General features: G+C 47.8%; 1 protein-coding gene across 1 annotated transcript in view; it reads right to left on the bottom strand.

Moving 5' to 3' along the window:
- LOC311120562 (uncharacterized protein) overlaps window positions 1-13,242 on the bottom strand; it is a 37,408-nt gene extending 24,166 nt beyond the window's left edge. Inside the window, exon 1 of the mRNA XM_084195149.1 lies at window positions 12,597-13,242. Coding sequence (XP_084051275.1) covers window positions 12,597-13,005 — 409 coding nt within the window. The 5' untranslated portion in view covers window positions 13,006-13,242. The remainder of the gene's footprint in view (window positions 1-12,596) is intronic.
- Window positions 13,243-13,775: the final 533 nt, after the last annotated feature.

Here is a 13,775-nt window from a genome sequence, read left to right as displayed (position 1 = left end):
TATCACATAAAACGGCCATATCGGTGGCCATATCACCTAAAACGGCCATATCGGTGGCCATATCACCTAAAACGGCCATATCGGTGCCCATATCACCTAAAACGGCCATATAGGTGCCCATATCACCTAAAACGGCCATATCGGTGGCCATATCTCCTATAACGGCCATATCGGTGGCCATATCACCTAAAACGGCCATATCGGTGGCCATATCACATAAATGGCCATATCGGTGGCCATATCTCCTATAACGGCCATATCGGTGCCCATATCACCTAAAACGGCCATATCGGTGGCCATATCGGTGGCCATATCACCTAAAACGGCCATATCGGTGCCCATATCACCTAAAATGGCCATATCGGTGCCCATATCTCCTATAACGGCCATATCGGTGGACATATCACCTAAAACGGCCATATCGGTGGCCATATCACATAAAACGGCCATATCGGTGGCCATATCACCTAAAACGGCCATATCGGTGGCCATATCGGTGCCCATATCACCTATATCGGCCATATCGGTGCCCATATCGCCTATAACGGCCATATCGGTGCCCATATCACCTATAACGGCCATATCGGTGGCCATATCTCCTATAACGGCCATATCGGTGCCCATATCACCTAAAACGGCCATATCGGTGCCCATATCTCCTATAACGGCCATATCGGTGGCCATATCACCTAAAACGGCCATATCGGTGGCCATATCACCTAAAACGGCCATATAGGTGCCCATATCACCTATAACGGCCATATCGGTGGCCATATCTCCTATAACGGCCATATCGGTGCCCATATCACCTAAAACGGCCATATCGGTGCCCATATCTCCTATAACGGCCATATCGGTGGCCATATCACCTAAAACGGCCATATCGGTGGCCATATCACCTAAAACGGCCATATAGGTGCCCATATCACCTAAAACGGCCATATCGGTGGCCATATCTCCTATAACGGCCATATCGGTGCCCATATCACCTAAAATGGCCATATCGGTGCCCATATCTCCTATAACGGCCATATCGGTGGACATATCACCTAAAACGGCCATATCGGTGGCCATATCACATAAAACGGCCATATCGGTGGCCATATCACCTAAAACGGCCATATCGGTGGCCATATCACCTAAAACGGCCATATCGGTGCCCATATCACCTAAAACGGCCATATAGGTGCCCATATCACCTAAAACGGCCATATCGGTGGCCATATCTCCTATAACGGCCATATCGGTGGCCATATCACCTAAAACGGCCATATCGGTGGCCATATCACATAAATGGCCATATCGGTGGCCATATCTCCTATAACGGCCATATCGGTGCCCATATCACCTAAAACGGCCATATCGGTGGCCATATCGGTGGCCATATCACCTAAAACGGCCATATAGGTGCCCATATCACCTAAAACGGCCATATCGGTGGCCATATCTCCTATAACGGCCATATCGGTGCCCATATCACCTAAAATGGCCATATCGGTGCCCATATCTCCTATAACGGCCATATCGGTGGACATATCACCTAAAACGGCCATATCGGTGGCCATATCACCTAAAACGGCCATATCGGTGGCCATATCACATAAATGGCCATATCGGTGGCCATATCTCCTATAACGGCCATATCGGTGCCCATATCACCTAAAACGGCCATATCGGTGGCCATATCGGTGCCCATATCACCTATATCGGCCATATCGGTGCCCATATCGCCTATAACGGCCATATCGGTGCCCATATCACCTATAACGGCCATATCGGTGGCCATATCTCCTATAACGGCCATATCGGTGCCCATATCACCTAAAACGGCCATATCGGTGCCCATATCTCCTATAACGGCCATATCGGTGGCCATATCACCTAAAACGGCCATATCGGTGGCCATATCACCTAAAACGGCCATATAGGTGCCCATATCACCTATAACGGCCATATCGGTGGCCATATCTCCTATAACGGCCATATCGGTGCCCATATCACCTAAAACGGCCATATCGGTGCCCATATCTCCTATAACGGCCATATCGGTGGCCATATCACCTAAAACGGCCATATCGGTGGCCATATCACCTAAAACGGCCATATAGGTGCCCATATCACCTAAAACGGCCATATCGGTGGCCATATCTCCTATAACGGCCATATCGGTGCCCATATCACCTAAAATGGCCATATCGGTGCCCATATCTCCTATAACGGCCATATCGGTGGACATATCACCTAAAACGGCCATATCGGTGGCCATATCACATAAAACGGCCATATCGGTGGCCATATCACCTAAAACGGCCATATCGGTGGCCATATCACCTAAAACGGCCATATCGGTGCCCATATCACCTAAAACGGCCATATAGGTGCCCATATCACCTAAAACGGCCATATCGGTGGCCATATCTCCTATAACGGCCATATCGGTGGCCATATCACCTAAAACGGCCATATCGGTGGCCATATCACATAAATGGCCATATCGGTGGCCATATCTCCTATAACGGCCATATCGGTGCCCATATCACCTAAAACGGCCATATCGGTGGCCATATCTCCTATAACGGCCATATCGTTGCCCATATCACCTAAAACGGCCATATCGGTGGCCATATCTCCTATAACGGCCATATCGGTGGCCATATCACCTAAAACGGCCATATCGGTGGCCATATCACATAAATGGCCATATCGGTGGCCATATCTCCTATAACGGCCATATCGGTGCCCATATCACCTAAAACGGCCATATCGGTGGCCATATCGGTGCCCATATCACCTATATCGGCCATATCGGTGCCCATATCGCCTATAACGGCCATATCGGTGCCCATATCACCTATAACGGCCATATCGGTGGCCATATCTCCTATAACGGCCATATCGGTGCCCATATCACCTAAAACGGCCATATCGGTGCCCATATCTCCTATAACGGCCATATCGGTGGCCATATCACCTAAAACGGCCATATCGGTGGCCATATCACCTAAAACGGCCATATAGGTGCCCATATCACCTAAAACGGCCATATCGGTGGCCATATCTCCTATAACGGTCATATCGGTGCCCATATCACCTAAAACGGCCATATCGGTGCCCATATCTCCTATAACGGCCATATCGGTGGACATATCACCTAAAACGGCCATATCGGTGGCCATATCACATAAAACGGCCATATCGGTGGCCATATCACCTAAAACGGCCATATCGGTGGCCATATCACCTAAAACGGCCATATCGGTGCCCATATCACCTATAACGGCCATATCGGTGCCCATATCACCTATAACGGCCATATCGGTGCCCATATCACCTATAACGGCCATATCGGTGCCCATATCTCCTATAACGGCCATATCGGTGGCCATATCACCTAAAACGGCCATATCGGTGGCCATATCACCTAAAACGGCCATATAGGTGCCCATATCACCTAAAACGGCCATATCGGTGGCCATATCTCCTATAACGGCCATATCGGTGGCCATATCACCTAAAACGGCCATATCGGTGGCCATATCACATAAAACGGCCATATCGGTGGCCATATCACATAAAACGGCCATATCGGTGGCCATATCACCTAAAACGGCCATATCGGTGCCCATATCACCTAAAACGGCCATATCGGTGGCCATATCACCTAAAACGGCCATATCGGTGGCCATATCACCTAAAACGGCCATATAGGTGCCCATATCACCTAAAACGGCCATATCGGTGGCCATATCTCCTATAACGGCCATATCGGTGCCCATATCACCTAAAATGGCCATATCGGTGCCCATATCTCCTATAACGGCCATATCGGTGGACATATCACCTAAAACGGCCATATCGGTGGCCATATCACATAAAACGGCCATATCGGTGGCCATATCACCTAAAACGGCCATATCGGTGGCCATATCACCTAAAACGGCCATATCGGTGCCCATATCACCTATAACGGCCATATCGGTGGCCATATCTCCTATAACGGCCATATCGTTGCCCATATCACCTAAAACGGCCATATCGGTGGCCATATCTCCTATAACGGCCATATCGGTGGCCATATCACCTAAAACGGCCATATCGGTGGCCATATCACATAAATGGCCATATCGGTGGCCATATCTCCTATAACGGCCATATCGGTGCCCATATCACCTAAAACGGCCATATCGGTGGCCATATCGGTGCCCATATCACCTATATCGGCCATATCGGTGCCCATATCGCCTATAACGGCCATATCGGTGCCCATATCACCTATAACGGCCATATCGGTGGCCATATCTCCTATAACGGCCATATCGGTGCCCATATCACCTAAAACGGCCATATCGGTGCCCATATCTCCTATAACGGCCATATCGGTGGCCATATCACCTAAAACGGCCATATCGGTGGCCATATCACCTAAAACGGCCATATAGGTGCCCATATCACCTAAAACGGCCATATCGGTGGCCATATCTCCTATAACGGTCATATCGGTGCCCATATCACCTAAAACGGCCATATCGGTGCCCATATCTCCTATAACGGCCATATCGGTGGACATATCACCTAAAACGGCCATATCGGTGGCCATATCACATAAAACGGCCATATCGGTGGCCATATCACCTAAAACGGCCATATCGGTGGCCATATCACCTAAAACGGCCATATCGGTGCCCATATCACCTATAACGGCCATATCGGTGCCCATATCACCTATAACGGCCATATCGGTGCCCATATCACCTATAACGGCCATATCGGTGGCCATATCACATAAAACGGCCATATCGGTGGCCATATCACATAAAACGGCCATATCGGTGGCCATATCACCTAAAACGGCCATATCGGTGCCCATATCACCTAAAACGGCCATATCGGTGGCCATATCACCTAAAACGGCCATATCGGTGCCCATATCACCTATAACGGCCATATCGGTGGCCATATCACCTATAACGGCCATATCGGTGCCCATATCACCTATAACGGCCATATCGGTGCCCATATCACCTATAACGGCCATATCGGTGGCCATATCTCCTATAACGGCCATATCGGTGCCCATATCACCTAAAACGGCCATATCGGTGCCCATATCTCCTATAACGGCCATATCGGTGGCCATATCGCCTAAAACGGCAATATCGGTGCCCATATCACCTAAAACGGCCATATCGGTGCCCATATCACCTAAAACGGCCATATCGGTGCCCATATCTCCTATAACGGCCATATCGGTGGCCATATCACCTAAAACGGCCATATCGGTGGCCATATCACATAAAACGGCCATATCGGTGGCCATATCACATAAAACGGCCATATCGGTGGCCATATCACCTAAAACGGCCATATCGGTGCCCATATCACCTAAAACGGCCATATCGGTGGCCATATCACCTAAAACAGCCATATCGGTGCCCATATCACCTATAACGGCCATATCGGTGGCCATATCTCCTATAACGGCCATATCGGTGCCCATATCACCTATAACGGCCATATCGGTGCCCATATCTCCTATAACGGCCATATCGGTGGCCATATCACCTAAAACGGCCATATCGGTGCCCATATCACCTAAAACGGCCATATAGGTGCCCATATCCCCTAAAACGGCCATATCGGTGGCCATATCTCCTATAACGGCCATATCGGTGCCCATATCACCTAAAACGGACATATCGGTGCCCATATCTCCTATAACGGCCATATCGGTGGCCATATCACCTAAAACGGCCATATCGGTGGCCATATCACCTAAAACGGCCATATCGGTGGCCATATCTCCTATAACGGCCATATCGTTGCCCATATCACCTAAAACGGCCATATCGGTGGCCATATCTCCTATAACGGCCATATCGGTGGCCATATCACCTAAAACGGCCATATCGGTGGCCATATCACATAAATGGCCATATCGGTGGCCATATCTCCTATAACGGCCATATCGGTGCCCATATCACCTAAAACGGCCATATCGGTGGCCATATCGGTGCCCATATCACCTATATCGGCCATATCGGTGCCCATATCGCCTATAACGGCCATATCGGTGCCCATATCACCTATAACGGCCATATCGGTGGCCATATCTCCTATAACGGCCATATCGGTGCCCATATCACCTAAAACGGCCATATCGGTGCCCATATCTCCTATAACGGCCATATCGGTGGCCATATCACCTAAAACGGCCATATCGGTGGCCATATCACCTAAAACGGCCATATAGGTGCCCATATCACCTAAAACGGCCATATCGGTGGCCATATCTCCTATAACGGCCATATCGGTGCCCATATCACCTAAAATGGCCATATCGGTGCCCATATCTCCTATAACGGCCATATCGGTGGACATATCACCTAAAACGGCCATATCGGTGGCCATATCACATAAAACGGCCATATCGGTGGCCATATCACCTAAAACGGCCATATCGGTGGCCATATCACCTAAAACGGCCATATCGGTGCCCATATCACCTATAACGGCCATATCGGTGGCCATATCTCCTATAACGGCCATATCGTTGCCCATATCACCTAAAACGGCCATATCGGTGGCCATATCTCCTATAACGGCCATATCGGTGGCCATATCACCTAAAACGGCCATATCGGTGGCCATATCACATAAATGGCCATATCGGTGGCCATATCTCCTATAACGGCCATATCGGTGCCCATATCACCTAAAACGGCCATATCGGTGGCCATATCGGTGCCCATATCACCTATATCGGCCATATCGGTGCCCATATCGCCTATAACGGCCATATCGGTGCCCATATCACCTATAACGGCCATATCGGTGGCCATATCTCCTATAACGGCCATATCGGTGCCCATATCACCTAAAACGGCCATATCGGTGCCCATATCTCCTATAACGGCCATATCGGTGGCCATATCACCTAAAACGGCCATATCGGTGGCCATATCACCTAAAACGGCCATATAGGTGCCCATATCACCTAAAACGGCCATATCGGTGGCCATATCTCCTATAACGGTCATATCGGTGCCCATATCACCTAAAACGGCCATATCGGTGCCCATATCTCCTATAACGGCCATATCGGTGGACATATCACCTAAAACGGCCATATCGGTGGCCATATCACATAAAACGGCCATATCGGTGGCCATATCACCTAAAACGGCCATATCGGTGGCCATATCACCTAAAACGGCCATATCGGTGCCCATATCACCTATAACGGCCATATCGGTGCCCATATCACCTATAACGGCCATATCGGTGCCCATATCACCTATAACGGCCATATCGGTGCCCATATCTCCTATAACGGCCATATCGGTGGCCATATCACCTAAAACGGCCATATCGGTGGCCATATCACCTAAAACGGCCATATAGGTGCCCATATCACCTAAAACGGCCATATCGGTGGCCATATCTCCTATAACGGCCATATCGGTGGCCATATCACCTAAAACGGCCATATCGGTGGCCATATCACATAAAACGGCCATATCGGTGGCCATATCACATAAAACGGCCATATCGGTGGCCATATCACCTAAAACGGCCATATCGGTGCCCATATCACCTAAAACGGCCATATCGGTGGCCATATCACCTAAAACGGCCATATCGGTGCCCATATCACCTATAACGGCCATATCGGTGGCCATATCACCTATAACGGCCATATCGGTGCCCATATCACCTATAACGGCCATATCGGTGCCCATATCACCTATAACGGCCATATCGGTGGCCATATCTCCTATAACGGCCATAACGGTGCCCATATCACCTAAAACGGCCATATCGGTGCCCATATCTCCTATAACGGCCATATCGGTGGCCATATCGCCTAAAACGGCAATATCGGTGCCCATATCACCTAAAACGGCCATATCGGTGCCCATATCACCTAAAACGGCCATATCGGTGCCCATATCTCCTATAACGGCCATATCGGTGGCCATATCACCTAAAACGGCCATATCGGTGACCATATCACCTAAAACGGCCATATCGGTGGCCATATCTCCTATAACGGCCATATCGTTGCCCATATCACCTAAAACGGCCATATCAGTGGCCATATCTCCTATAACGGCCATATCGGTGGCCAATATCACCTAAAACGACCATATCGGTGGCCATATCACATAAATGGCCATATCGGTGGCCATATCACCTAAAACGGCCATATCGGTGGCCATATCACCTAAAACGGCCATATCGGTGGCCATATCACCTAAAACGGCCATATCGGTGGCCATATCGGTGCCCATATCACCTAAAACGGCCATATCGGTGCCCATATCACCTATAACGGCCATATCGGTGCCCATATCACCTATAACGGCCATATCGGTGCCCATATCACCTATAACGGCCATATCGGTGCCCATATCTCCTATAACGGCCATATCGGTGGCCATATCACCTAAAACGGCCATATCGGTGGCCATATCACCTAAAACGGCCATATAGGTGCCCATATCACCTAAAACGGCCATATCGGTGGCCATATCTCCTATAACGGCCATATCGGTGGCCATATCACCTAAAACGGCCATATCGGTGGCCATATCACATAAAACGGCCATATCGGTGGCCATATCACATAAAACGGCCATATCGGTGGCCATATCACCTAAAACGGCCATATCGGTGCCCATATCACCTAAAACGGCCATATCGGTGGCCATATCACCTAAAACGGCCATATCGGTGCCCATATCACCTATAACGGCCATATCGGTGGCCATATCACCTATAACGGCCATATCGGTGCCCATATCACCTATAACGGCCATATCGGTGCCCATATCACCTATAACGGCCATATCGGTGGCCATATCTCCTATAACGGCCATATCGGTGCCCATATCACCTAAAACGGCCATATCGGTGCCCATATCTCCTATAACGGCCATATCGGTGGCCATATCGCCTAAAACGGCCATATCGGTGGCCATATCACCTAAAACGGCCATATAGGTGCCCATATCACCTAAAACGGCCATATCGGTGGCCATATCTCCTATAACGGCCATATCGGTGGCCATATCACCTAAAACGGCCATATCGGTGGCCATATCACATAAAACGGCCATATCGGTGGCCATATCACATAAAACGGCCATATCGGTGGCCATATCACCTAAAACGGCCATATCGGTGCCCATATCACCTAAAACGGCCATATCGGTGGCCATATCACCTAAAACGGCCATATCGGTGCCCATATCACCTATAACGGCCATATCGGTGGCCATATCACCTATAACGGCCATATCGGTGCCCATATCACCTATAACGGCCATATCGGTGCCCATATCACCTATAACGGCCATATCGGTGGCCATATCTCCTATAACGGCCATATCGGTGCCCATATCACCTAAAACGGCCATATCGGTGCCCATATCTCCTATAACGGCCATATCGGTGGCCATATCGCCTAAAACGGCCATATCGGTGCCCATATCACCTAAAACGGCCATATCGGTGCCCATATCACCTAAAACGGCCATATCGGTGCCCATATCTCCTATAACGGCCATATCGGTGGCCATATCACCTAAAACGGCCATATCGGTGACCATATCACCTAAAACGGCCATATCGGTGGCCATATCTCCTATAACGGCCATATCGTTGCCCATATCACCTAAAACGGCCATATCAGTGGCCATATCTCCTATAACGGCCATATCGGTGGCCAATATCACCTAAAACGACCATATCGGTGGCCATATCACATAAATGGCCATATCACCTAAAACGGCCATATCGGTGGCCATATCACCTAAAACGGCCATATCGGTGGCCATATCACCTAAAACGGCCATATCGGTGGCCATATCGGTGCCCATATCACCTATAACGGCCATATCGGTGCCCATATCACCTAAAACGGCCATATCGGTGCCCATATCACCTAAAACGGCCATATCGGTGCCCATATCTCCTATAACGGCCATATCGGTGGCCATATCACCTAAAACGGCCATATCGGTGACCATATCACCTAAAACGGCCATATCGGTGGCCATATCTCCTATAACGGCCATATCGTTGCCCATATCACCTAAAACGGCCATATCGGTGGCCATATCTCCTATAACGGCCATATCGGTGGCCAATATCACCTAAAACGACCATATCGGTGGCCATATCACATAAATGGCCATATCGGTGGCCATATCACCTAAAACGGCCATATCGGTGGCCATATCACCTAAAACGGCCATATCGGTGGCCATATCACCTAAAACGGCCATATCGGTGGCCATATCGGTGCCCATATCACCTATAACGGCCATATCGGTGCCCATATCACCTATAACGGCCATATCGGTGCCCATATCACCTATAACGGCCATATCGGTGCCCATATCACCTATAACGGCCATATCGGTGCCCATATCTCCTATAACGGCCATATCGGTGCCCATATCACCTAAAACGGCCATATCGGTGCCCATATCTCCTATAACGGCCATATCGGTGGCCATATCACCTAAAACGGCCATATCGGTGGCCATATCACCAAAAACGGCCATATAGGTGCCCATATCACCTAAAACGGCCATATCGGTGGCCATATCTCCTATAACGGCCATATCGGTGCCCATATCACCTAAAACGGCCATATCGGTGCCCATATCACCTAAAACGGCCATATCGGTGCCCATATCACCTAAAACGGCCATATCGGTGCCCATATCTCCTATAACGGCCATATCGGTGGCCATATCGCCTAAAACGGCCATATCGGTGCCCATATCACCTAAAACGGCCATATCGGTGGCCATATCACATAAATGGCCATATCGGTGGCCATATCACCTAAAACGGCCATATCGGTGGCCATATCACCTAAAACGGCCATATCACCTAAAACGGCCATATCGGTGGCCATATCACCTAAAACGGCCATATCAGTGGCCATATCGGTGCCCATATCACCTATAACGGCCATATCGGTGCCCATATCACCTAAAACGGCCATATCGGTGCCCATATCTCCTATAACGGCCATATCGGTGGCCATATCACCTAAAAGGGCCATATCGGTGGCCATATCACCTAAAACGGCCATATAGGTGCCCATATCACCTAAAACGGCCATATCGGTGGCCATATCTCCTATAACGGCCATATCGGTGCCCATATCACCTAAAACGGCCATATCGGTGCCCATATCTCCTATAACGGCCATATCGGTGGCCATATCACCTAAAACGGCCATATCGGTGGCCATATCACCTAAAACGGCCATATCGGTGGCCATATCTCCTATAACGGCCATATCGGTGCCCATATCACCTAAAACGGCCATATCGGTGCCCATATCACCTATAACGGCCATATCGGTGCCCATATCACCTAAAACGGCCATATCGGTGCCCATATCTCCTATAACGGCCATATCGGTGCCCATATCACCTAAAACGGCCATATCGGTGGCCATTTTAGGTCGTCAGATTACCTCAATCACCAATTTCTCAGCCTGAGTATCACCAAAACTCCACACTTTGAATGAATAACATGCAACGGATGAAATTGATCAACATAAATGTTCAAAACATGAAAAACATGTTTTAAACATAACATTTGACAAAAAAAAAGTGTAAACATGTTCAAATATGCTTATTTGGGGGGAATTTAAACCATTTACTTGTGTTACAAAACGTTAATAAAATATAAAGTGTTACTGTTTGACAGAAAGTGTCATTTTGTCAACATTGGTGCTTTTAGACTATATCCTCTGGTATACAGAAAACATGTTGTCAATCTTATTAATCATGTTTGATAAAAGCTCTCAGAAGAAAAATTACTCAACCCATGGATTATTGTGAATAACACTAAGAACATCCTTTAGTCATGTGTTACAATAATCCACAGGTTTTCATGCTTTATTGGTTAAATAACCTGATCAGTTTATTTTAAATACATTTAATCCAGATCAAAATTATCCTTCTTTGTCTTGATTTTGTTCTCTTCATCATTTGAAGTCACACACGAGTTGTTTTATGCTTTTATGTGATGTCAAGCACAGACACTGATTAAAGCACTACAGAAAGAGATATTCAGATGTTTACAAAGGTAGTGAAATATATAATGTGAAGCATTTGATCCATTAACGTTTTGTTGGCCACCCCCCACTCTTTGTAGCCCCACGCCTCTCCTTGTTGTGGCAGGTGTAACCTCACACATGGGGACAGCAGCCACGTCCTCCTGCTACACCGAGACAGGACGTGAAACCCACCCGTACACTACCCCAAGGCGGCAGGTAGCTTAGTGGTAAAGAGCGTTGTGCCAGTAACCGAAAGGTCGCTGGTTCTAATCCCCGAGCCGACTAGGTGAAAAATCTGTCGATGTGCCCTTGAGCAAGGCACTTAACCCTAATTGCTCCTGTAAGTCGCTCTGGATAAGAGCGTCTGCTAAATGACTAAAATGTAAATGTAACAATTCCTACAGAACAACCTATTAAAGTGTAGACCTTCATTAGAATGGCCCTTTAAAACCACACATCGGTTCAACAACTGCAGAATTTGCGCCCCTGTTTTTAAGACAGTACTTACTAGTGTTAATCAGATCTCCCGTCTCTTCTTCTTCTTCCTCCAATGTGACAGTAATCTCTCCCAATCCAAAAACGGCATCCTCCTCTTCTTTCACTGTAACATCCTCCTCTTCTTTCACCCTGAACGCGTCTTCCTCTTTTTTCACTGTAACATCCTCCTCCTCTTTCACTCTGAACGCGTCTTCCTCTTCTTTCACTGTAACATCCTCCTCCTCTTTCACTCTGAACGCGTCTTCCTCTTCTTTCACTGTAACGTCTTTCTCTTCTTCTTTCACGGTAACAGCTTCACCCTCTACTTGTTTTTGTATTGTAACATCCTCCTCTTCCTCCTCCTCTTTTACTAGAGCTTCTTTCTCCGTCCAGCAGACCTCCTCTTCTTTAGCAGGAGGAGAGTAGCTTAGTGAGCTCATGGTCGGGGATGTTAGCTAACTAGGCTAGTGCTAACTTAACCAGCCAGCTAGCTGACCAATACCAACAACACCGTAAATATGAAATTAAATGGGATAACTAACTAAACGACAGAAGTGGGTTTAAAACACAGTGGCTAATATATACAGAAAGTGTCTAAAGAGCTTGAATGTTTCGCCTATATTGTCTAGAAAGCTACGGAGATGACTGACGAGCTGTTGTTGTCGTTGAAGAAACGTGCCGTCCACTAGATTATACGTCACACTGGTAACATCGCCTGAAAGATGCACACATCGCCATCTGCTGACTGGAGTGGGTAACGCAGTCGAGGGAAATATTTATTTCATTTTCCAGACAAAAAGTAGATTTTTTTTATTTATTTCATTAAATAATATTATATTGAGACGTACAAAGAGAAGCATGTGTTGATTAGTGAATATCTTTAATGAGTGAGAATTTAAAACAACCAACCATACTACTGCACATCTGCATTTAGGAAATCAGTCAAACGAACAGATAATATCCCAATAAGGCAACTAGGTCCAAACTGCTCCTACATGGTGTACCAGTACTGAGTAGGTCCAAACTGCTCCTACATGGTGTACCGGTACTGAGTAGGTCCAAACTGCTCCTACATGGTGTACCGGTACTGAGTAGGTCCAAACTGCTCCTACATGGTGTACCAGTACTGAGTAGGTCCAAACTGCTCCTACATGGTGTACCAGTACTGAGTAGGTCCAAACTGCTCCTACATGGTGTACCAGTACTGAGT

The sequence above is a fragment of the Coregonus lavaretus genome (genome assembly GCF_964263955.1).
Source record: "Coregonus lavaretus genome assembly, contig: HAP1_SCAFFOLD_47, whole genome shotgun sequence".
Lineage (NCBI taxonomy): Eukaryota > Metazoa > Chordata > Actinopteri > Salmoniformes > Salmonidae > Coregonus > Coregonus lavaretus.
The sequence above is the reverse complement of the archived record's forward strand: the minus strand, read 5'-3'. Positions and strand labels throughout refer to the sequence as shown.